Source organism: Zalophus californianus, chromosome 9 (assembly GCF_009762305.2).
Source record: "Zalophus californianus isolate mZalCal1 chromosome 9, mZalCal1.pri.v2, whole genome shotgun sequence".
In the NCBI taxonomy this organism is placed as follows: domain Eukaryota; kingdom Metazoa; phylum Chordata; class Mammalia; order Carnivora; family Otariidae; genus Zalophus; species Zalophus californianus.
The window spans coordinates 79,150,029-79,176,460 of NC_045603.1; the positions used below are offsets into that span (position 1 = coordinate 79,150,029).

At 39.6% G+C, this 26,432-nt stretch overlaps 1 protein-coding gene across 18 annotated transcripts in view; it reads right to left on the reverse strand.

The window, feature by feature from the left end:
- The window catches only part of PPFIBP1 (PPFIA binding protein 1), a 172,528-nt gene that overhangs the window by 42,822 nt on the left and 103,274 nt on the right, over window positions 1-26,432 (reverse strand). For all 18 annotated transcript variants that reach the window (XM_027592500.2, XM_027592487.2, XM_027592494.2 and 15 more), the window contains 4 exons: window positions 14,308-14,406; window positions 10,849-11,054; window positions 1,564-1,650; window positions 135-248 (listed from right to left, as the gene is read on the reverse strand). In XM_027592500.2, the coding sequence (XP_027448301.1) occupies window positions 135-248; window positions 1,564-1,650; window positions 10,849-11,054; window positions 14,308-14,371 (471 nt within the window). In that variant the 5' untranslated portion in view covers window positions 14,372-14,406. The remainder of the gene's footprint in view (window positions 1-134; window positions 249-1,563; window positions 1,651-10,848; window positions 11,055-14,307; window positions 14,407-26,432) is intronic.

Consider the following 26,432-nt stretch of genomic DNA (forward strand, 5'->3'; position numbering starts at 1 on the left):
TTTTTGGTTAAAATATGCCAGTCTAGGTGAATCATGAACTTTATTCCTGCATCAGAGTGAACATGACATACAAATGCAGCACTTCAAACAGGTCAGCAAGAAAATCCCACCTCAGTGCGGGCTTCTGAACATACCTGCTGCAGCATTTCTTCTGTAGCATTCAGCTTTTCCCTGTGCTCTTCAAGACAAAACTCCAAATCTCGAATCTTCTCTCCTTGAGCCTCTACCTGGTCTGTTAACACACTTACCTGTATTAAGAGCAAAATACTGCAATAGAGTAGGAAGAATTTGGGTCCCACTACAAACTTTTAGTTCTCTAAATATAGAACAAAAACTGGAATGTCACTCCCCATTTGGTTGTAAAGAAAAGAAATGCTGTGGGTAAGACAGCAGTCCTTCACAATCCTATTTAAGTGACACTTATGGATCTGAGGACTCCAATTTTTAAGGTGATTAGGGCTGATTGGGGATATGCAATACCTTGTATTTATAGGTTAACATCATTTCAACCATTATATGCAAGAGAGCATGTGAACAGATCATTCTTTTTGGGGAGAATGGGATGGGAGTGGGAGGTAGTATTAGAGATTAAGAGAGGAAATGGAGTTATGTTTGAAAGAGAAGCTGTCAAGGACTATTCAACTCTGATACTTCACGAAGAATAAAGAAAAGGACCCAGGGAATTCAAATTCCATGAGATCTTTCCTGATTACATTGTCCACAAGTGTGTTCAAATCCAAGATGTAACTCAAAGATCCACAAGGAGACACTGGATTAGTCTTTTATCCTTGGTGCTTATTGAAAATGTGAGTCGGGGTGCCTGGGTGGCTCAGTCGTTAAGCATCTGCCTTTGGCTCAGGTCGTGATCCCAAGGTCCTGGGATCAAGCCCCGCATCGGGCTCCCCGCTCCACAGAGAGCCTGGTTCTCCCTCCCTCTCCCCCTACTTGTGTTCCCTCTCTCGCTGTCTCTCTCTGTCAAATAAATAAATAAAGTCTTAAAAAAAAAAAAAAGAAAATGTGAGTCTTTCCCCAATGATCACCAGTCTAGTAAATCTACTACAATTTATTTAGCTCAAAATACCAAAATAAAAATATTTGTCATGCATTTAAAAGATTACAAAGAAGAAAACTCAAATTTAGCCACTAAACCAGACTCCATTACTCACTTAGGTTCTGTTTGGCTCATGGTATTGTTTTTAAAGTTGAAAAATTAAATATATTCAGATTCAGAAATATGAAGATTTATGAATATCTATAGTATAAAATTGTAATTTGTGGTGTATATTAAAAAAATCAGATCAAATAAGATGACAGATCAGATCAGAAAATCAGCTTAGATGACACTGTGTCTGTCATCAGAGAGTCCGGGATGCTCCCTCTAGACAGGGTAAGCACACCCTTGTGCTGCCACAGTCCCCACCACTCCCTATTGTGTACAGATGGCCTATGCACTTATTTCTATTAGCAGTACGGCTCCTAGAAGCATCTGAATATGCCATCCCAATTTAAAATGGTCTTTGTGAATATGTCATGAAGAAAGAGCAGCATTTTAAAATCACTTGCCTGAAGAACGAGAGATTCTTTATCATTTTCTAAACGTGCCAGCCTTTCTTGATACACCTCTCCATTCCCGGGCAGGTGTCCGTTTGTCTGAAAAGATGAAGTAGTATGTGTAAGGCTTGACTCTCTTTAAAACTGAAACTACTGTGGGCAAATAAAATGGCATACTTCCCCCCCCCCCAGAATCTTGCAATGGATTTTTTCTTTTTTTTAATTTTATTATGTTATGTTAGTCACCATACAATACATCACTGCATCAAAAACTGGTGATGTATTGTATGATGGCATACGTTTTTAATCCAAGGAACCTGAATGGAATTCAGCACAGCTCTTGCTGCCACTAATCGAAAATATGAGCCTGCAACTTGGTTCATTTACCTCAAAATAGGTAAAAGAGGCATGCTAGGCATTTAGGCATGTTATCACCAAGCCAGACAACTTCTCATCAAGCAGAAAATCATGACCTAAAAGGAACAGTGGTTACTAACATTAATTGGCCGTGGACACATAGCCGGGTCATGCCAAGTTTTGCGAGTGTGTGCTCAGGCACAAAATCCCTAATTACCCCCTGAATGCTCAGTGCTACTAATTCTGAGTGGGGACAGTAGGAATGTCCTGGGGTGCCCTTACGTCCCTCCCCTCTCCTCCCAAGTTTCAAATCCAGGACTGCAAATGCCTGCGTCGGAGATGTGGGGCAGCTCACACCAGCTTCTTCCCTGGACCAAATCACAGGGCAAGTCTTCCCTTTGTCTTTGAAGCCTTTCTTTCTTCCCCTGGAAGCTTAGGAATCAGTCCACAATGACATCCCCCCCCGCCCCCCCGCAGCACTGACTAGCCCTCGTCATGGGCACTTTATCAGTTCCCATCCTGACTTGACTAACTTCTTGTGAGTTTGCTCGATTCTATAATGTTATGCCAAGCTCCTGCACAGAGCCTGGAAACAGGTGTTGTCCTGCAACCACAGCACTGCCCCGGTGCTCTGCTTAGACTTGCGCTTGCTTTCTTCCCCTTCCTCTGGCCCCGCACCTTTTAACCAGATTCGGACATGTTTATGCACGGTAAAATACCGGAGGAAGCACAGATTGGGAAAGCAAGTCACTCTTTTTCCTCAGCTGTCTCATATATAAAAGTCATTAAGGAGACACACGAAAAGGCTCACAGAGAGCAGACAGCATAAAAACGTCATTTTGAAATATAGCAGTATATGTGATATATTCCTTGTTATCTCACTTGAATAGTTCATAATCATATAATGGGTAATCCCAATAGAATTTCCTGATTCCTCCTTCAAATACAACAGAAATAAAAGCCAGTGGAGCTCAAATTGGTTAGGTGGGGCCATCCAGAGTTCAATCAAAAAAGCAAATAACTTCAGGGGTGCCTGGGTGGCTCAGTTGGTTAAGTGTCTGCCTTTGGCTCAGGTCATGATCCCAGTGTCCTGGGGTTGAGCCACATGTTGGGCTCCCTGCTCAGCGGTGAGCCTGCTTCTCCCTCTCCTCCCTGCTCATGCTCTCTCTTGCTATCTGTCTCTCTCTCTCAAATAAATAAAATCTTAAAAAAAAAAAAAAAGCAAATAACTTCAGGTTTTAAAGCCAGAGAAACACACTCATCCTTACCGCTCAGGACACAGCAGACGTGACATCTATTATTCCAGAATTAACTGGTATTATTCTACCTTTCCAAATAATGCAGTTTCCCATATAAATTCTGGGAATAACAAAAGGCCTGTGTTGAGAAGAAAACACACACACACACACACACACACACACACACACACACACACACTCACGTGAGCTTTAACGCAAAAGGAAATTTCAGGATGTTGCTTCTAAAAATTCAGATGCACTGGATATATTCCACATGAAGCCACAAAAGAATCAGAAGCTAATAGAGGAAGGAAGCCTGCAACGTGTATTTAGAGTGGATAAAGTTTTTAACATCAGCTGCTTGACCACATACCTGCGCATTTACCACAGCATAATTCTGTTCATATTGTAAACTGAAGTACCCAGAATTAAATTACAAGTACTAGGAGGAGTTGGATAGAGTGGCCTGAAAGACTTCCAACCCCGGGGACTACCATGAAAATGAAATTTATGTAACTTCTTGAGGACAGTTTTTTGGAACAGAGCCAGGATGTACATGTTCTCAATCTAAGGAAGTGCCCAGACTGGCCCTATACAGCTTTAAATTCCTCATTCTGATTATGAAGCTTAGCAGGCATCTGCTTTTAAAGCCCCACATAAGCGAAGTTTTATAAACAGATATATTTCATTAGGTAGAAAAAAAAAAAAGGTTTCTGTTCACTGAGGATAAAAAGCAAAAGTTGTTATTTCTTCTGACTGAAGGAAATTATAGAAAGATTAGAAGTGTTGCTATAGCAAGTTCTAGAAGGGTTTCACGAAGCTACTGCATATGATTTGGAAATCAGATGTTCCAAAATCAGTATCACAAAATGATCTTAAAATCAAAATACTAAAAATTGACTCACAATGAGCATACTCACACTTCTCAAGACTAGTGATATTTATGAGAGCTCATAATGCTTGAGTAAATTTTTTTTTTTTAAACACCACAGGTCACCATAGCAAAATAAAGCAAAAGTTAAGAGCCACCAACGGAGTAGTTACGTACTTTTAAAGTAGTGTGTTGACTTATTCAAGCAGGTAAAGGTCTAGTCTCCTCACACATTTATTTCTATTTCTGCCAATTCTGTTACCTTTGCCTTAAAAATGTTAGCAAGAGGTAAATGACATTAGGCAAATACCCTACCATGTCTATTTTTCCTCCAACTCCCATGCTTTACCTACCAGACCACTCAAAACCTCCCCCGACATGGCATGCTCTCTGGAATTCTATTCCTTCTGCATGGACAGTATTTCCCACCCTTTCTTCATCTTTCCTCATTCCTTGAAGTCCAGCTCAATCCGGGCTTGGTCTGTGAAGTCTTCCTTGAATTACCCGTTCATCACTCATATGCCAGCTAGAGATTCCGGATGAACGCTCATCACGGCAGGCATCACACTGAACGAATTAGGTTAGACTTGGCTACATATATATTCCTCTCATCCAACAAACTGTCTTCTTGGTGAGTAGGTTTGCCTTTGCATCTGACACACAGTGAGTTCGAACCAAAGGACTGCAGAATGAACAATGAATGATAGTGTTCAATAAACGTTGGATGAACACAAGATGAATGCTTGGTTGTAACTTGGCCCTCTTGCTTCTCAGCGAGCCTTTTTTTATTCATGTTTTCCCTGCAACCTGACATGTACTCTGTGGTCAGCCTCAAGCCTGTAGTCTCCTCTTCCTACCATGTTCAGGAGGTGTTCTCAGAGCCTTTTTAATGGACCTATACTTGAGACTATCTTGCATGAACTCCCTTATGTACCATCTTCTCCAAAGCATAGTATATATCGCCTCCGACATCTTCCTTTTCTTTCCTCCTGCCAATCTTGGGGAAATTGAGTCTTAACTCCTTCTAAAAGCTCATTATTCCATATAACCTTTGGAACCTTGGTTTCCTGCTTCCCTTATAAATTATCACCTCTACCCTTACCATTCTCAATTTCTTCCTCCTAATGAACTTTCTTCCATTCCCCTCTCCAAAATCTACTCCAAGGCTCTGTGTCCACCACTATACTCACCCCCCCATTCCTCCCTGCCTCTACAAATCCATTTTTCACAGCCAGTTCCCACCTTCTCATTACTTGTGCCATATTCCCTTCTCCCCCTACACTGGCTTCCCTTCTGTGTCTTGTCTTGTCCCTCACCATTTAGCTTTTCATCATATTCTGCCATGGATGGCTTACTACTGATCTTATGAGAGCTGGTCACTTATTCTTCTTAATGGTCCCTCAGGGCAAAACTATCTTACATTTCTTTTGATTCTCCCAAGATTCTTATAACATCGTGGGCATAGAATTAAAAACACATTGAGTATCAACTCTTGAGTCGATGTGACATCCAAAGCACTGAACACCAGCCCAAATTACTCAAAATCCCAGAGATGCCTTCAAAATAACTCCTCCTACTTTAACTCATGATGCAACCCCTTAGTGACCACATTTGATCCAACTGGAAGTTTAAGTCAAAACTGGCATCAACTTCGGGATTTTAATAGTATATAGCATCCAACTAACAGTGTGTGTGTGGACGGGGGTATGGGACACTAGGGAGGGAAAGGAAGGGCAAGGGATCCAGCTCGATGGTAACAGTGATACTTTAATTAAGGAACTCACAGTGTTTGCCAGATTTTCCTGGCATGAGAGGGGAAAATGTCTAAAAAGCTCTATTCCTTACAGAATTATAGAATCCTAAAGTTAGCCAGCAACCACACCTGGGAATATGAATTGCCTGAATTCACACAGCAGATGCTCCATACAATGTTAAAGGCACACTATACCTCACCCATTACCACCTAAATAGAAGCTCTTCTATTTATATTAATTTCCTTTTAATTACCAAGTATAAAGATGTAATAAATGTTAGCATCTTACCTTCTGTGCCTCCCTTTCAAAAAACAATTTATTATACAAAATTTCATTTTATATATACAAGTAGAGACCTTAGACACCCATCACACGGTATCAACAGTTATTACTTCAAGCCAGGCAGGAACATTTTGCCTGTTATTTTTACTTAAAGCATCATGCTATGTTTTCCTTTAATTTTCTTAGTTCTGTTGGTTTGCATTGGTCTCCAGCAGTCTCCCCTCTCTCCCCAACCTTCGTTTTGCTTTATCCTTCTTTCGTGAGCTCTGTTGTCCTGTCTAAATCCCAAATCAACCAACAAGCAGTGATTTGCCACAATTACACTTACTTCTGTTGTAAGACAGAACTCAGTTTGAATATAACATTCCCAAATCAGAGTGGTGAGTAGCTAAATTAAAACGGGGAAAAGAAAATTGGTTCAATTTTATAAGGACAACAAATGTTAAGAAATAGTCAGACTGGTGCTGTAACATATACACACGCACCGCCCCCCCCCCCCAACACACACACTCTCCACCGAAGTCAATATGCTTATTTTTAAAGTTAGTTTTAAAAGCTGCCGTCCAGTTTTTGATTTCATGATTACATTTTTCAAAATTCCATATCAAGAAAGAAAAAGGAAGGCGAAGCCTGCTAAAGCTCTTTTAATTAAATGTTATCTCCAGCTACCTGAAGAACTCTCTCCTACAAGGGCCTCATGCATCCTAATCAGCATTACATCTCCACCACTGGGTGCAGAAATTTGTTGCCTGCTCTCTACTAGACACTGCAGTAGGAGGAGAGATGGAGAAAAACTGGAAAGCCATGAACATCACAGTCACATTTCACCGGGGTCTGACAGCACAAGAAGGAATCTCATACGCTACTGTCCAAAGAATCAACGAACGTGATTCTCAACAGTGCCGGAAATCAAGCCACCAGGCTGCAGACTCGGCTCCCCTGTCCTCTCACCAAGTGTGATGGAATCAGGGTGGTGAGGCTCTCTCCTGGTGCTGTATATAACTATCTCGGGGCAACACCACTACCACTGGGAGCCCCTGGAGCATCCCTTCTGGTTGGCTGGTGCCCCTATGTACTATCACACCTCTGCTTCCGTCAATCTTGAAACACCCCATTTATTTTTCCCTCTGAAATTTCTGTTACGGCTCTAAAAAATAAATACGAGACTAGGGCAACGGGGACAACCTTTTCAGGAAGTCCTCTATTTATTCCAAAATCTCAACATCTCCGCTCAAAAAGAAAACCAAAGGGAGAAATCAAGTTCATATACACTTCAACACACCCAAAAGGCCCAAGCGTGACGCTCTCCTAGAAAAAAATGCCCATTTATTCAGTGTCACCAGAAAGTGCATCAAAGCCCAAAGCTCGGGAGAAGCCTGAATATCTTCTGTACTTTCCAAGTCGAGATTGCAGACGTGGTCAAAATCAGACTACGGCTCTTATTTCTGGGTTTTAATATTCTCAGTGCTTGTTTTCCAGAAACAGAAAGCACCTTCTTCAATCAATAGCCAACAGGAGCAAAAACACGTGCTCTGGGGTGAGAAGGATCCCAGCAGCAGGCCAACTTCTAGGATGCACCATTCCACAAATGGAACTACATCCCAAAGGCCTGTAAGAGCCGCAGATGCCAAGTGCTTTCATCTGCCAGTCTCATTAGGAATATCTTGAGGGAGTGTCCCTGGTAGTATTTGGTTATCTGTTGGCAAGCTCCAGTGGCTAGCCCATGATCCAGCAGATGCACGCACACACCTTACTTGAGTAGGGGAGACGCGTTCTGGCCCTTCCTCACCTCATTTTCACGCACACCACCATGTTCCCTGAAGCTTCTGCAGGGCGGAGAAGGTACAAGTTGAGACTACGCTATCCTGGTCGCAGGGATACTCCCAAGCCCTCTGAGCTACAGAAGGATGAAGACTAGAAGAGCCCTAGAAGCTAAGGCCCAGCTCTATTCGAGTAGCTTACAATATTCATACGCTCACCCATTATTCCTTCGTTTCTGCAATATTTCCCGAAAGCCAGCGATGTGACAGGATGCAGATATAGCAAGAGAATCTTCTACTTTGAGAAGGGTAACACGAGATCAAGAAAAAAGGCTGTCCCTGTTTTTCTTGCCACTTAGCCTCTCTTGACTCACTTTCATGAAAGAACAGACACATCTCTCTCCATTCAGTCCTCACCAACACCGGTCACCAGGGATTTCATTAAAAGTGCATCTCTCACTTATCACACTGTGCTGGTTTCTCCCAAGAATTCCGCTGACTCGCTCCATTCGTTGCCTTGTATCTGTGGATGCTTTTCATGGGAGTTTACCAGAAGCCTGGTACCAGAAGGGGGGAAGCAGCCTTCATGTTAGCGAGGATGTCTCAGTGAGACACTGCATAACTCAGATAATTTGTGACCCCGTACAGAATACAATCTTAAGATGTGCCTTGTTTGCCAAGGCTTGAACAAACACTCCCTGGAGGCACACATGAAAAGGGAGGCTGGGCAGAGAGCAGTGGGGGATCTGAGGACGGCGGGCCTGGAATGGGTCATGTGGAGGAGAGTCAGGGGCCTGGAGAAAACGTTCCTCACTTCTGAACTCTTTAAATTATGGGTATTTATTTTTTTGAAACTTCTCTTAAGAAAATTTTTGAAAAAGATACACTTGCAATTGGTATCACTAATTTTTTAAATGAAGGAATAAGACAGAAAGGTATTGAGACTTATCCGGTCAGAAGCCAGGGAGGCACACTTCACTTTATCTCATCGGCCACGATGCCTGGCTTGGACTTCGGTCACTGCATTTCCACTCACTTTGTTGAAAACTGTACTTTTGTCATTTCTGCTGATTTTAAGAATGCCTCATATTGAAACCACCAAATAACAGGACACTTGTGGGATATTTCACGTCCTGATCAAGGTCATGATCCTCAACTTCATCTACTGGGAGGAGCACTGTATGAATGTTCTAGGCAACTCACGGAGTTCAACTTAAAGCAAACGGAAACTGCTTGCTTGGCTCAAACAATTCGACATATTTTTCTATTTGCCCTCTTAAACTTAGAGCTTGATAAAGCATGTAATTCTCCATCATTAGTATTTGTATTAACAGGATAACATTTCACAATCAAAACAAAGAATTCTACCTCAGTACTTGACCAAATACGGCATAGTCAATAGATTTTTTTTTTTTTTTTTTTTTTTTTAACCACAGGAGAGGAACTTCTGAGTCTTAAACTTGTCGGTGTTTATAAGGCTACAGCTATAAGTACTTTATTAAAACAAATTCATTCTTATAGGATCTAATATCCCTTCTCCAGTAACAAACTACTAGTGTGACTATTTTCCTTCTTCTCACCCAGCTTCTGATCATGTGAAACAACAACACAGGCAGCAGAAATCAGTAGGGAAGGAAGACGCGACATCCGGCAGGAAACCAGGGGATCTCCCTGGCCCAGGCGAAGTAATTAGAACGGCAAATGCCCAGTTGCACTAATGAGAAGATCAGTATCAGTCTTAAGTACGTGGACTCCCAAATTGGCTATCATTAAACATAAATGAAATCTTAATTATGCCACCAGTAATAAGTCTTTCCAAAATATTGTGAAAGCTTCTCCATAGTCTGAAAAATGTCTGTACTCTTGTCAAAAAAGTGAATTACGTATGAGTAACGTGTAATTGGAGCCAACACTCTCTCTCCCTCTTTGCAAAGGAATCCCATGGCTTTCCCTCCACTCTCTACAATCTACTCTTCAGTGCATTAAGGTTTTGACTCACCCACCAGGCTCACTGACAAGCACTCATAAATTAGCTCACGGCACTCACAATCCCACGTGGCAGAAGCTATCGTCCCCATTTCACAAATGAGGAAACTTGAGACAAACAGCTTAAAAAATTTCCCCCAAATCATACAAGCTTCTAAGAGTCAGCGCCAAAATCAAAATTCAGGCCTACTGTCTCCAGCACCTGCATTGGTAAATGCCAAGATACAATCCAACCATCAATTTTATCACACTATTAATGTTCTCATTTTTGGTGGTGGTAATATACACACAGAAAATTTATCATTTTTACCATTCTTAAGTGTATTGTTCGGTGGCATTACTTGTATTACAGAATGAACACTTTTGCTATCTTCTTTGAATATTTTTCATGCCATTCTTTAGATTTTATTTGTTCTACACGTATGAAAACCATGGTATTTACCACTGTGTTCGGGGAAAGGGCAGATCTGCCACACCATCCATCTTTGAGACGGATGCCTAGAAAGGGGCCTCATTGTTGAATGAAGAAGAACGCCATTTAAAGCCCAATTCTACAGCTTCCCTCGCGCACTGCAACTGGCATGGCCCCCAGAAACCGCTAGATGGCACCTTATATCAAATACTGCTGCAGACCTCCGCGTCGCAGCTTTTGGAAGCGTCTATATTCACTGTACCTCATATTTGAATTGCTATTGGGTCCTTTTATACTAAACCTCCCAATAGTACTGAGAAAGCATTTATTACGTGCAAGGTTCTTTCCCTTACAGGACAATTTGTTTTAGGCCACAGCAGGTCATCCAAGCAAAATTTGAAAGCTAGTCAGTCCACCTTTACAGGCAAAACGAGGTGATGTGCTGGAACCCATGAAATGTACATTAACATTGTCCTTAAAGGAAACTGGGATGCATTAAGGGATAAAAATCACAGCAAACCTGTTGCCCTGTACTTTTTTTTTTTTTTCTTGTTCTAATCAGCTACTCTATGTTCTAAATTCTGGAATAAGCAACAAAAGATTCACAGCACGGGATCTGTAACGTGCCGATACCTACCATTTGACTCTGAAGCCATTCAACAAGCGTTTCTGCTGTTGAATCTGGGATCTGGCATCTCAAACCTTCCTTTTCATCTGTGTCCATCATCTCCAACAAGCCACGCAGGTCTTCCACAAGGTGCAGAGCTCGAAGGCTTCCCATGAATGGGGAGGTGGGAGACTGGCAGTCAAAAATCCCATTGGAATATTCCAGGGCCTTAGAACCTGGGTTTAAAAAAAACAAAAACAAAATCACAGAGAGAGCAATAGGATTTATATTAGATAATATACTAAAGCTGAGGGTGGCAAGCAAGTCCAGTCACAGTGAGGAATTATCAAAACAAGCAAAAAGGAAAAGAAAATAATTCAATCATTTCCAAGTCATAGTGATTTGGTGCAAAAAATAAAACCCACATAATTGATGGTAAATATCAATCGCCAAATACCTAATTGGGAGGCCAACTGCTACAACTGTGTAGTACAGTAAGAATATAATGAATGGGCTTTGGTGAAAGATACGCTGACCTCACGGAAATAAGGGCTAAGAAGGTAGCAGATCAGTTTGGATAGAGCCAAGTACTCCCAAAATATAAATTTAGGTACCATAAAGTTTTGAGAAATTCCTTTAAAAGAAGTTTGCACACTGAGGTGGAAATTGCATAATATAATGTCAAGGGTAACAGGACCAGCTCCCAGTTAATTTACCAAAATTTAATCTCTGGAGAAGTTCAATGAATTACATGTATACATTTGTGTATATACGAATGAGTGTGTATGTATTAACATTTTCTCCCATGATTTTATTTGCAGCATAGCATCAAATGCTCTTGCTAATATCAGCTTTAAAAAAAAGTTTTACAGTCATTTTTTTCCTATTACTTATAAAGGAAAGCATTCTGTGACTTAAATCTACATAACTCACCCAGAGCCTGTTCAGAAAGCACTCATATATACCTCTTCATCTCTTTGATTTTTATTTTCTGGTCTGCCAAATATATATACTATTAATATATGTACTAACTTTACATTTAAGTGTCAATAATTTATGATATTTAGACTACCACCTCATTAATCTGAGGGTCTTATAATTGGAAGAAAACTGCAAACCGATGTGTAAATTCTCTCACCAGTTGGCCATACAGCTTGATCAATTCCAACCACGGGGAGAGGAATTTTCTTTCAGTTAGTCCATTCCACTGACCTTCCTTAAAACTGGACCAAATGATCTGGACCAAAATCTGCCAGACCATAATAATGGTAACCATTGATATGCTAGGCCCAATGCTAAATGCTTCACATAACCCTCTGCATCAATCCCCTCAGAAACCATGTAAGGCTGAGAGGAGAATCCCGAAAAACAGAAATTGAGGACAGTATGTTAGGGAAAGGGAAGACCAGAAGAGCATTAAAAACAAAGCAGACTATAATGTCCTATTCCAGCAGTTTTAAGCATTAGGATCAACGGATAATCCTATTAAAAATAGATGTGCCCACAATAACCTTCCACTCTGTTAAGTCTCCATCACAAAACAAAGTGGGGTATAGGGGAGAGATGTGTATTTAGAAAAACTCCTCAAATATTTGCAGTCATATCTCCCTCCTACCTTAGGTGGAGAGCAACTGATATTAATTTGAGAACATAAACCCAGGGCCTACCCATTAACCTACTGACCGACTCAGGGTGAGGTGGGACCCGAGAATTCTTGATTTTCTGAATAACTCTAATGTTGGTCCTGAAGCCCTACCAGGGGTAAGGGACAAATACACTCATCTAGTGGAGTATATAAAATGTCAACCCTCAACTACTGTCCAGAAATACCACTTCTCTTGACTAGAGTTTCACTAAGAGTTTGAGGTTATAACCTCTGATAATAGCTTAGACCTGGCTCTGGTTGTATTTTCTGAAACTATGACACAGTAAGTCCAATCTCTTTTCCACCTAACAGTCCTTCAACTGTGTGAAAGTATCTATCATGCCCTGAGCAAGAATATACTTTTCCAGGTTAAACTTAACCAGTTCCTTCCTTACCAGATGAGGTTGTTTTAAATTCTTCACCTTCATGTTCACCTCCTTTTAAGTTTTACCAATAACCTCTTTGAAATTGATATTCCAAGAACTGAATACAGTACACAAGATGTGATCTAATCTACAAAGGAGGTCAAATTAAAATCTGGTCTTGGGATATACAAGTATAACAAAGGAGGCCAAACTATGACATGCCATGTCCCTCAGTGGAAGAACCTCTGACAAGGAAAACCCCTGTGGTTTCTTCGAACCACTAAAACAGAATAGGGTCAAATTTATGACCAGAAAAGATAAGCAACAGGGGCCAGAATAGCTAGAATGGGGGAGTAATAGAGGCCAACAGCATCTTGACCCTGACCATCAGGTGGATGACAACCCCACCCACTAGCTCCTGCAATCCTCTCTTCATTACCATGGGTCCCTAAATACATAAAGGTACTCCTCCTGTGACAAAACACAAAATGTGACATGAGACCTTAGGAAGCCACTACCCCTGGGAGACCACAAGGGCCTGAAAGGGTTCACCTACTGGTCAGTCCCTTTGGTCATGATGAGAAAAACAAGGAGGTCATGGTCTACACTGTTTTTGCTCCACTTCCACAACACAGAATCGCTCGAGATTCTTAACAAGTGAGGAATATGGCCAGATCTGTGTCTCAGAAAGGAAATTCTGGTAGCCTAGAAAATGATGGAGTAGGATGGGAAAGCAAGAGTGTCAAAAACATCAAGGGAGAGGGTTGCCAGGACAAAGCAGGGCAGAGGTAAGCACAGACAGGACAGATTTTAGAGGGAATCAAAGAGAATGCTGAATTTAAAGGGAGACAGAAGTGATAAAACTTGACTAAGCAGGGACTATGAGGGACAAAGGTCTAGAGTGACTTAAATTTCTATTTAGGAAACTGCGTGGATGGAAGGTTATGAAATTAGACGAGATAAAGACTACCAGAGAGGCTTCTGAGGAAAGAAAATGAGCTCAAAGCTTTACCTGATGACACGGATGTGCATATAGGCTATTTCAAAGGAGATACCTGATTGGCAGTTAGAGACCCAAAGCTTAGCAGAGAATTGAGTAAGTAAATAGAAGTGAGAGTCATTGCTGGGAAAAGTAAATGTCAAATTCAAGGGAACAGATAAGAATATCCATGGGACACTGGGTAGAGCAGTATCCCTCAAAGTGTGGCCCACAGACTACCTGCACTGAAATCACATGAGATGCAGTTTATCCTTGAGTCAGAACCCTAGGATGGAAATGGAATTTGACATTTTAAAATAAAGTTTGAGAATAATACTGGTATAAAATGGAGAAGAGGGACCAAGGTGAAACCACACGGGATCTAAAGGCAGCCAATAAATGAAAATAAGAAAGTGGAAAGGTAATAAAAGAGTTGGAATGGAAAAGCCAAGAGCGCCGAGTAAATGTCCTGAGTCCAACCTTCAGAGGACACAGATTACCTGCTATAATCCCATCCATCTGCTCCAACGCCGCTGCCAACATGTCACTTGCGTCACTCATCATTTTGGTATCCGTCAAGGGCAAATTCCAACCTAGATCTGAAAAAACCATGATGTTACCATTATATCCTTTAAATGACACATGCTTCCTGGCAGGTGTGATAGCTCGACGTCAAATTACAACCCCACCTAGACATCTACCACTCTGCAGCAGTAGAGCTGAATTACCTGAGTCACTTAACACGCTGTGGCCGGCCATCTACCGTACTGCAAGACCACACGCTCTACCAGGTAATAAAATAGTAAGTTTCAGTTATTGCATGCAAGGTGTTTAAAGTCCAGTAGAAGAGTTTCCATGATGCACTCTACAGAGCTCGAGGGCTCTGTGAAGGGCACCAGGGATGGCTGTGGAAACTTCCTGAGGGCCATTAGGAATGCTCAGTAGGTGAGATTTTTTTTTTTTCTTCCTGCACCAGCCCCACCCAATTTCTGCTCTTTCAATTTTGCCTTTTTTTCCCCCCTTGTATAAGGATTTACCATAGGAATTAGTTAAGAAAAGGGTTTACTAGCATATACACTAAACACACACACACAACCACTGGTATTTTGTAATATAACAACAGCTACCATGTACAAGTGTCTACAGTGGTCCCTCTACAGGTACATAAATTATTCATAATCCCTAATCATGACAACAGCCTAATAAAATGGATACACTTATCTCTATTAGATAGGTGATATCAAAGATGTTTGTTGGTTTTTGCATAGAAACACAGCACATAAATATATAGTAAAGACCAGGTTTTAACCTAGGTCTGTCTGACCTCCATTATAATACATATTAAATTTCTGTTTATCTCATCTTATCTGAAAAATAGGCTTATGCTGAAATTATGACACAATCTACTCATTCTTTTACCTGTTACAAATATACTGGAATTATTCTTGCAAAAAATTTAATTATGAACAGGAAAAACTCAAGGCTATGTGATTTCCAATATTAATTAATGCACTTCAAGTAGCAGACTAAGCACCTACGTAAATTCTCCCAAAAGGCCTAAATAAGACCTTAGCTACTTTGCAGATATTGTGGTGTAGCAAATATCTGGGAAATAAAAGGTATGCTGTTTAAAAGAAAACTTTGCCCACTGTTTCCAAGCGGCCAGATGTCACTTTACTTTTATAAACATATTTACAGCTCTGATAAACAGCTTCTTGGATCAGTTCTCTACTCTGCATTCATTCTGATAAAATGCCATATTAAAATTGTGAAACATTACTTTGATTTTATAGTTTTTAGAGATTTTGTCTCAGATTTCCCAGAACTTTACTCAACTTCAGAAGTTGTAAAATATCACATCATTTTATGTGGAAAACTACAGCACAAAAGTACTCAAGGCAGATGTTTACAGCCACGCAGAAGTAAGGGAGTTAACAAAGCAATGTTATGAACTTAGGTAGTTCTCAGATATTTACTTGAACAGTCCAGAGACATAGGGAGCAAATTTAATAATCACACTTCAGGATGAAAACTCAAAACTCAGTGATGACTGAGAATATAAAGGTTTAAGCGGAGACCATGCAGTCCCTGAGTTTCATATAGTGATGTGGCTGTTGCATTCCCTTTCATTTTAAAAGCTCTTCAAAGAGCTCTAGATACTATGATAAATATAAAAATAACACAAAGAGATACAAGCCAGGCTCAGCTATAACAATGGCTAATGCTCATATTAGAAAAACTCTCACCACCTCATTAAATTAGAAAAACAAATATTCATCTTTGTTAGCAACTGTATTTGTGTATAGCATGAACACTTTTTCACCTATGACAGGTAGTTATGGATTTCTTCTCATTCTGTTCAGTGAGGCTTTCAAACGTTCTGACATGGAGGTATGAGAACTTAGACTGTGGTTTTCAAAGCTGTTTTTTAATTTCCAATCCTTTAACAAACAACAATATTAAATTGCAATAAATGTTTATAAATGCTTATCTCAATCCCTATACTTATATAGCAGCCTGCATGTAATAGAAAGGGGAAGACAGTAAAACAGTCAATAAAAATGTACTTAATATTGCAAAGGTGGAAGGTGTTAAAGGGGAAAAATGGAGTAGGAAAAGGGGGTCAAGAGTTTAGAAGGGTTCGCAAATCAAATAGGGTAGTGTGGGAGAATGACGGATTCAAAGGCCTAAGATCTGTTTAACAAATAAAAAGTAGTCAGTATAGGTGGTCTGGTTCAGTGGTATTCAAAGGATAGAATTCCTACAAATTGATTTAAAAAGGGGAGAGGTGAGGACATGAACAGAAGTATAATAGAAAATATCTTCGGCTGATAAACACATAGAGGCTTAATGTCATTAATACAAGGAATTTTAGACAACAATGCGATACCATTTTATACCTAGTCAACTGGTAAAAAAAAAAAAAAAAAAATCGACATTACCCAGCATTACAGAGGATGTCGATTCACAGAATCTCTTACAGAATGGCGGTGGGAATGTAAAATGGGCTTAACCAGTTGGAATAAGTTTGGCATTGTCATCTAAAATTAAACATATTCATTTTCACTCTAACAATATTTACACCAAGGCACATAATCATGGACACACACAAATGTTCATAGTAGGACTCTCCGCAAGGCCAAAAACGTGGACACAAACCAAATGTCCAACACAAGAGAAGATTAATAAACTGGTGTATTTACACAATGGAATTACATACAGTCGTCAAGATAAACTAAAGCAATGTGTGTTATGAATAAATCCATGCAGTATAATAGCAAAGAAAAATAACTCTCCAATAAATTCAGTGAGACTTTTTAAAAGGTAAAACAATACAAATATAAATGTATTTTAGAAATACATACAGATTCAACATAACTATACAAACAGAAAAGAGGAAATAGTAACATGAAATTCAGAATGATGTCTACCTCAAGTCAGGGATATGGGGGGAGAGACTGAGAGGAAGAGTTACATAGTTAAATAAAGATTACTGTAAGGTTTTTGAGTTGGGTAATGGATTCAGAAGAGTGCTTAGTACATTATTAAAAAATGGCAAAATGAAAACTCCACTTCTGATAACGGTGGAGTAGATTTTATAGGACAAACTACCACACAAATAGCAATACAAAACACTGGATAAAATATAAAAACAGTTTTGAAGAAACTAGAGAGTGAACAAAAGCTGGTAGAAACGGGAGGGAATTCAGCTCTCGAGTAAAGGGAACCATAATGAGTGAGATTCATGTTTATACATCTTTTACCTGTGGGCACTCCCCAGTCCATGGGATGGAGAGTAGCTAGGATAATGAAGAATATCAAAATCTTATTGGCTCAAAAGGAAGAAAGGGGTAAACCTCTTACATTATAAGCAAAGATGTTTAATACTAACTCATGGTAGACTGTGATAAGTTAAGAATATACAATGTAATCCATTAAGATTACAAAATAAAGAGGTATTAGTAAAAAGCCAATTAGGTTAATGAAATGGAATACTAATGACATCCTCAATTCAAAAGGAGGCAATAATGGAACAATGAACAGATGGGAGAAACAGAAATCAAATGGCAAGATGGTAGATTTAAATTCAATCATATAAATAATTATATTAAATATAAACAGAATGAACACTATTAAAAGCCAGAGATTGCCAGACTGGCAAAAACAAAAACAAAAACAAAAACAAAAACAAAAAAAAACCCACCTAAGTATATGTTGTTAATAGAGGTATACTTTAAATATAAAGAAATATAAAAATAAAAGGATGCAAAATGAAATACCATATACATAGTAAGCCTAAGAAAGGAGTGGCTATATTCATATAAGAAAAACGGCTTTCAATTGAGAAGTATTACTAGAGAGAGATATTTTATAATGATCAATTCATCAGGGAGTCATAACAACTGCAAATGTTTTTGCAACTAATAACAGAGTTTCCATATATATAAGGCAAAACCCAACATAATTAAAGGAGAATTACATAAATTAAGTCATTTATATTTGATGTAATTTTTGATATGGTTAGATTTAAGTGTATGGTCCTGTCTTTGTTTTGTTTTGTTTTGTCCCACCTGTCATTTTCAAACCTCTTTCGGAATAGCAAAGGTAGGTACAAGGTAGGAAAAAAATCCAGCAAGAACATAGACGATTTGAACAATAGCTTCAACCATCCTGACCTAATTTGATTTATATAAGAAAACACCCAAATGCAGAATATACATTCTTCTTAAGTCCACATGTTATATTCATCAGGATAGTCCATACATGCAAAGCAACAAAGTCTCAATAAATTCCAAATGGACTTCAAAAGACTACACAGAAGAACAAGAACAGCAAACTGAAGTGGTAAAGTACTAATATTAAAAACAGAATTTCCATATTTATTGTTTATTAAAATTCTGACTTGCCCATGCACTGAGTTATTTTAGAGGCAGCCTAATTTAATGAGCATCTGTGTTGATAAAACTATGTCAACTTTCATGGCTGGGTCAAAGTATTTTTTAAAAATAGAAAGGCTAAATGGAAAAACTTCAGAAAATCCTATGCTCTAAAAAGATTTTCCTATATCCCCAAAAACATTTCTGAGAGGAAGATTCCCCTGGACATCCCTACATACTTAATACAATATTACTCCAAATACAGTGAGAGGAATGTTACTCCACAATAGAAAAGACTGAACTACTGACACATGCAATATTATGCTGAGCAAAAGAAGCCAGACATAAACAATGATGTACTATAAAATCCCTTCTATATGAATCAAGAACAGGCAATCTATAGTGATAGAAAGTAGGAAAATAGTTACTTGCAGGAAGCGGCAAATGATCCCGGGGGACCTCCTCTTCAATATGCTGATTGAGTAGTTGGTTATACAAATTTATACATTTGTCAAAACTCATCAAACTGTACACTTAAGATGTGTGCATTTCACTATATGTAAATTTCATCTCAAATTTTAAAAATTAGGAATAAAGACTGCTATTAATTAAAAATGAAATTGTCATTTTAAAATGAACTAAATAAATGGATTAGTAATAAATATGAAATGCATGGACTTATAATGATGTCATAAATCAAGGCTAATGAATAACCCAATTATAGACTTGCGGTCCAAAATAAAAGACTCAGAATATCTAAGTCCCTTTGTTCTAATTCTTTGCTTACCCAGAAACCTGCTGATTATAATTTGGCCTTCTGGGTGCACAAACCATTTAGAAAATTAAACCTTCAACATCCAGTAATTCTCATATGATAGCAAATTCATTTCTGAATTCTAAACAGCTAATAATATACTTCTTTGAATGACTTGCTGAAGGGAAAAAGTACCAGAAAATACAACTACCACAACAAAGGAGTGGGGTTTGGGTTTAAGGTCATAGCTCAAATTTGAGAAAGCCCTATTTGTTGGGTAATTTAAACAGAGATCAGCTCTTTTTGCAGGAGTCCTCAGTCTGGTGGTTTCCGATTCCAGTGGCTCAATAAAAATAAGTTTAGAGAAGTCTTAGAAAAGCAATCTCCTGGGGAAAGAGTCATATATTATATGTTATAGTAAAGGATAAAAAGAAAGACCCAATAGAAGCATGTTTTGGGTATATTTCAAGCTTGGTCAGGACCCTTTGAACGGGATAAAATATTAAGGAAAGTTCCAACAATGGGCGTGGTAGCTAAAGAGTTGGCAAAAAACCACAATTTTTTTTGCTGGGTTGCTGACTGACTGATGTTTTAGGGCAGGCTAGCTGCCTAGTCTCTCTGTGAAGAAAGAAAAAAAAAATAAGGAAATTAGTAAGTTTCTTCTAAACTTGGGCAAAAATGACATCTGTCCTAGCTTTCTCAGCTTTTCTTAGCTAAAATGTTTAGGTTTGAAAGAGAACTTCTAATTTAGTGCCGAGACCAATACAACTCACTTAAAAGAAGAAATCCCTCCATTTGAGAGAATGTTTACAAACATTCCACTAGACTGGGTAGAGTGCCATATTATTATGTGGCCATTATGAAAATAATGTATTTTCACATAAATTAGCTACAGACTTCTCATCAATTTTCCCCCCAAGATGCTCATTAGGGGCATTCATCAATTATACAATGATTCCCAATGTATGCAGCAAAAAAATGGAAAGACCAAAAGAGAGAAGTTAGGACTATCAGTGGTTCTCAAGGTATGGTTCCTGGACCAGTAGCAACATCACCTGGAAGCTAGTTAGCATGCAAATCCTTGGGCCCCACCCAAAACTTACTGAATGAGAAACTCTAGGGGCAGGGCCCAGCAATCTGGGTTTTTTACAAGCTATCCAGATGATCGTGGTGCCCACTCAATCACTGTGCTAGAGCATAAGAGGCCATCTTTCCTTTTAGGACAACAAGCTCCACCCAAGACAAGGTTGGAACTGGTTACCAAGGTAAACAAGGATAGAACTCTCCCCACTCACTGTTTCTTTTTTTTTTTATATTTTTTATTGTTATGTTAATCACCATACATTACATCATTAGTTTTTGATGTAGTGTTCCATGATTCATTGTTTGTGCATAACACCCAGTGCTCCACGCAGAACGTGCCCTCTTTAATACACATCACCAGGCTAACCCATCCCCCACTCCCCTCCCCTCTAGAACCCTCAGTTTGTTTTTCAGAGTCCAGCTCTGAATAAGCAATTCAGGTTTCAACCCGAAAACTCTGTCCCTTTAAACTTCAACTACTAAGTCCTTATGTCTGCAACATTTTACGATTCTTACACAATCCTCCTTGCTTTCTGGTTCTCTGCTATGTAGCTGTCATCACATACTTTCTCCTCTCTACTGTATTAGTTCAAATCCTTTTCACCTCCAATCCGCTCTAACATACCTAGAAAATTAATTCAGAATCACTTGAAAAGGCAAGTAAGAAGTGGAGGTCAAGGTGCACGGTTAGTGTTGAAAACAGAAGAGATTGGGGCTGTTGGTAGCAGGGGTGATAGCTAATGTTAAAAACATACATTTTAAAATCTGTGGAACTGTAAAGTAGGTGTAATATTGATACAACTGAAAGTTTGAACACTGATAATATTAGGGAATTATTTTAATTTTTAAGTTATAATAGTTATTTTTTAAGAGTTCTTACTTTTTTTTTTAGAGATTATTAGCAGAATATTCCCTGATAAAATGATACATCTGGAATTTGCTTTAAGATAATAAAGGGGAAGGGAATAAGGGTAAAGATATAGATGAAACAAGATTAGCCATGATTGTTGAAGGTGGGTAATAAGTATGTGGGGTAACATTATACCATTCTTTGTACACCTTTATATATTTGAGATTTTCCATAATCATTATGTATTTCCATAATCAAATATTTATATTTTTTCATCCGTATCTTTAGACAATAGGATTTTCAAACACTCTTGAACATGGTATGTTGTCTTAAATATTTTTTCTGTCATGACCTCAAGCACACCAAGGGCTCACCAAATATTTACAAAGCAAATAAGAAAATACTTATTTTAACCACCTGCATAAACAAAAACACATGCTCAGAAGCGGCCTCTCACAGAGAATTTGTAAAGCACAGCATAAAGAGCAAGTATTAATGACTTCACCTTAGTGAAAGTTACTTCTCTTGCTCACTAAAATGAAGAGCTACAAAAGATGATGGGGCCCAGTTGGTAAGTATTCAGATAAATGAAACATCCAGGGAAACAGGACAAGATAAAAGGAAATGAGCTTCTCAGCTCAAAGCCATTAATATTTAGGAATGATAACCTCAAGGGAATTGATAAAATTGTGCACACAATAAGCCAAGATCCTTTACTTCTTGAATAAAAGGACACTGCTGCTATTTGAAAAATGGATTGTATTAAATATCGGCAAATCTGAAGATCTTCTGAGAAAGTGAAAGAATGTCCCTTTCTCCTTATCTACTGTTATTAGCTATTATGACTGCAAGAAGAAGTTATGAATTTGTCCAAGGTCCTCAAGAAGTATGATTTAAGCCCCAAACCCATGTTGTTCTCTAAAGGTATTTATCAAACAGCTAGTCAGCCCTGATTAGGATCGCCAACCTTGACCCTTCTCATGAGCTTCTAACCCAAATTAATTACTGCCTCCAAGGCACCCATCCCTGCCTGTCATGCTGCACAACATACCCTTCCCTGAGCATGCAGCACCTGCTCTCTTCCCTCTGTGTGGTCACGAGAGCTGCTCCTTCCCTGCTTGGACCACCCTCAGATGCCCTGGGACACTTGCGTTTTTTTTTTTAAATAATTTTATTTAAATTCAATTAATTAACATATAGTATACTCTTAGTCTCAGAGGTAGAACTTAGTGATTCATCAGTTGCATATAATACCCAGTGCTCATTCCATGAAGTGCCCTCCTTAATGCCCATCATCCAGTTACCTCAACCCCAACCTGCGACACTTACTTTCAAGACTCAGTTCAGGCATCCTTGCCGCCAAGGCCTTGTTGCCCCTCTCAGAGCACCCTGGGCATGAGTCCATGAGAGCCCTGATTCTGTAGTATTCGTCTCCTTGACTAAGCTGTGAGCTCCGTGAAAACGGAGACTATGTCTGACGTCCGCAACCTCAGTAGCTCATGTGGTAGCATGCTCGCAGCATGGCGCGGTGTTTCAGTGGCTCCTCGAATAGGCACACCTCTCACGGAATGATTCTAGCTCCCAGATTCCTATATATACTCTTTATATAGGAAGAGTATATAAACATAGTCTCCTACATGTTTCAGAGAATAGTGTGACCTTCCTCTTAGGTGCATATGTCAAAAACCTGTCTCCTTACCCTGACCTTAAGATAAATTTGGATGAAATGGATTGTTGCTATCACCTACAATCTAACAAAATGAATTTTCACACTCTTCAAAATGCAGGTAAACTAAATCCATTGTGATGATGTTATTTATAAGAGTTTGCAAACTTAGTTCCCAATAGAACGGAGGAGTATTAGGGGGTCTGAGCAGGTTTTAACTTCTGATTTTTCCATCTACTCTAACCTAACCTCCACCCATCTCTTCTTTCTAGCTCTTAAAGGACTCCTATGTCTCCTAGTCTCCTGGCAGGTCTACCAACCTAGCCTGAGCTGGTAAGAGGTCCGCAGTTCTGGGATCTGTGAGACCCAGATTGTCGCCTACAGAGGGCGGGGTGGGTCATAGCTACTCAGAGCTCTAAGAGGGAGGGAAAGGACAAGTTGTCTACTCTATACATCCTCTAAAGGAATGTTTGATCAACTGTGGGCCATGCCCCTATGATTAGAAGGTAGTGAAATGAATTTAGCAGATTGCAATCAACGTTTATTTGAACAAAACAGAAAACATCAGAGAGTCTCACAAGAAGAGAAGGTTAAGTACTGTTTTGTGAAACACTTCATTCAGTTATTTACACACACATCTGCATGCAATAAATACCGATTGAAGGCCTACCACGTGCCAGGTACGGGAGACAGAACAGTGAAAACGACAAGGAAAAAAAAGAAAAATACCTCTGCCTTTAGGTAGCTGACATTCCCATGGTTTCACTGTAGTGGGGAGGAGGCAGGCATGCATATACATTGCATATTGATGTTAAAAAAAAATATCTTTTTTTTTTTAAGATTTTTATTTATTTGAGAGAGAGAGAGCACACAAGCTGGGGAGGGATGGAGGGAGAGGGAGAAGCAGACTCTCCACTGAGCAAGGAGCCCGACCTGGGGCTTGATCCCAGGACCCTGGGATCATGATCTGAGCCAAAGGCAGATGTTTGACTGAGCCACCCAGGCACCCCAAGAAAGTGTTCCTTACACGGGGTCAAAACCATTTGAGAAAGACTGCTCTAAAGTAGTGTGATTTAAAATGTGGTCTGTGGGGGCACCTGGGTGGCTCAGTCGGTAAGCGTCTGCCTTCAGCTCGGGTTGTGGACTCCGGGTCCTGGGGATTCAGCCCCGCATGGGGCTTCCTGCTGATGCTTCCTGCTCAGCAGGGAGTCTGCATCTCTCTCTCTCTCTCTCTCTCTCTCTCTCTCTCTCTCTCTCTCTCGCGCGCGCGCGCTCTGACCCTTCCCACCGCTCTTTCTCTCTGTCTCTCAAAAAAATTAACAAAATCTTTAAAAATAAAATTTTAAAAAAATAAAATAAAATGTGGTCTGTGAACTGGTTCACTACTACTGGTCAACTATGAGTCAAGTAGAGAAATTATTTAGAAAATTTTGTAGCAACTTGGCCTTGTTATGATATCCAATTATGTGATCATTTTGCTGGCCCGCTCAATTTTTTTAAATTGGATTTTACAGAAAGAATCAATCCATGAAGAATTGGAAACAAGGGGGGAAAAACCTGGTCCTTTCCCAGAGGTGGCTGGAGAAGCACTGCTCTGGAGGTCACAAGGAGCAGGTGTCTTGGGAGTGTGAACACATTACTTTGATTGGAAACTGCAGCCATGGGTCACGGACAGAGAGGAGACAACACAAGGGAGCAAGAGAACCCTAACACCCGGGGAGTACGGGTCAGGTTCTCTCTGCACACACGTCCCATGATGAAAATAATTAAACAGCAAGTGGAAAACCATTAGCGCTGATGAGGACATACAGTTAAATTCAGAAGAAGTGAAACAAGAAACATTTTGGTTATATAAAATTCATATCAATGGCAGTCATATACTTGAACTTATATGCCTAATTACAATGCATCACAGCAGTAAAACACATAATTTCTGATCCACTTTGATTTCATTATAGCAATAAAGGCTTTGCAGTTCATGCTAACATGTCATAGTTTGTCACTCATACAACATGACTGAAAATGTACTGTATTTAAAAATGGAAGAATCCTGCCAGCATACCAAATTGATTGGGAAGAGTGGTAGAAATTGTGGGCTAGGGAACAGTTTTGTGGAGAAATAAGACTCTATAATAATTTTAACAACGAAACTGTCTAGCGGATAAGTTCTGTTGGCTTCTATTTCGATTAGGAGTTAGTTACACTGTCGGCTGTTCGGTAAGTGGAATGTCCACTTGTTCACTAACAGCATTTATGTGTCTGGCCATTATCAGCAGTACAGATGTGTCCTCAGCTGTTGGAGAAAAAAAAATCAAAAACTGAAACCTGAAATGACACCGTTGAAAGTACAAAATATATTCTTAGCAGTGTTATTCACTATTAAAATATTAAAAAGACATACAGAAATTTTGTACAGTTAACGAATACTGAGCCAAGTACTAATGGGTAATACAATGCTTTGCAAACTACTTCTATTTCAGTTCTGAATGACCAGCACTAAATGCTGCAGTGGGAGATGGCTTAGGGGAGGGGTAAAGGGAATGAGGAAAGCAAGACCAAGAATTATTTCCCAACCCAAGAGCTGGGAAACGGCAGCCCGTAAGCCAACTCTGGCCCCCTGCCTGTTTTTGTCAATAAAGTCGTTCGTTTATGTATCATCTGTGCTGCTTTATCGTCCAGCGGCAGATCTGAGTAGTTGTAACTCACAAAGCCTGAAGTATTTCCTATCTGGCCCTTTGCAGAAAAAGTGTGCGCCAACCCCTGCCCCAACCCATCCCATAGCCTCCTGAAAGTCCACAGAACCCTCTCCTATTTGCTCATTCACCCACTGACTGAATATTTAAGTACCTATTATATATCAGGCACAATTATAAGTAAGGAGGATATAGTAGTGAAGAAAAAGAAAAAAGAGTAGAAGAAAAGTTGTTCCTCCAATGGCAAGAAACCATACACAAATGGTTTAAATATATAGATGACATATGGGAAAAACAAAGCAAGGAAGGGGAATTAAGTTAACATTAACTTACTATGTACCAGGTACCGTTTTAAGTGCTCTTCATGTACTAATCCATCGAATCCTCTCCATAACCCTATTGGCACAATATTCATCCCCATTTTATAAGTGATAAAACTGAGCCACAGAAAGGTCACCCAAGTCATATAGCTTAGAAAAAGGATTTGGAGCCAGACAGCCTGACTCCAGAGCCCAAGCTCTTAATTACACACTGTGATGGCTCTTTGTGCAGAAAGGGAATGGCAGGGAGTCGCACTTTTAATATGATAATCAGGGAAGACCCCAATGATAAACTGATATTGGTCAAAGCCTGGTAAGAGGTGAGGGGGAAGGTCACGTGAATGTACAGGAAGAGCTTCCACGTGGGAACAACCAACGTGTA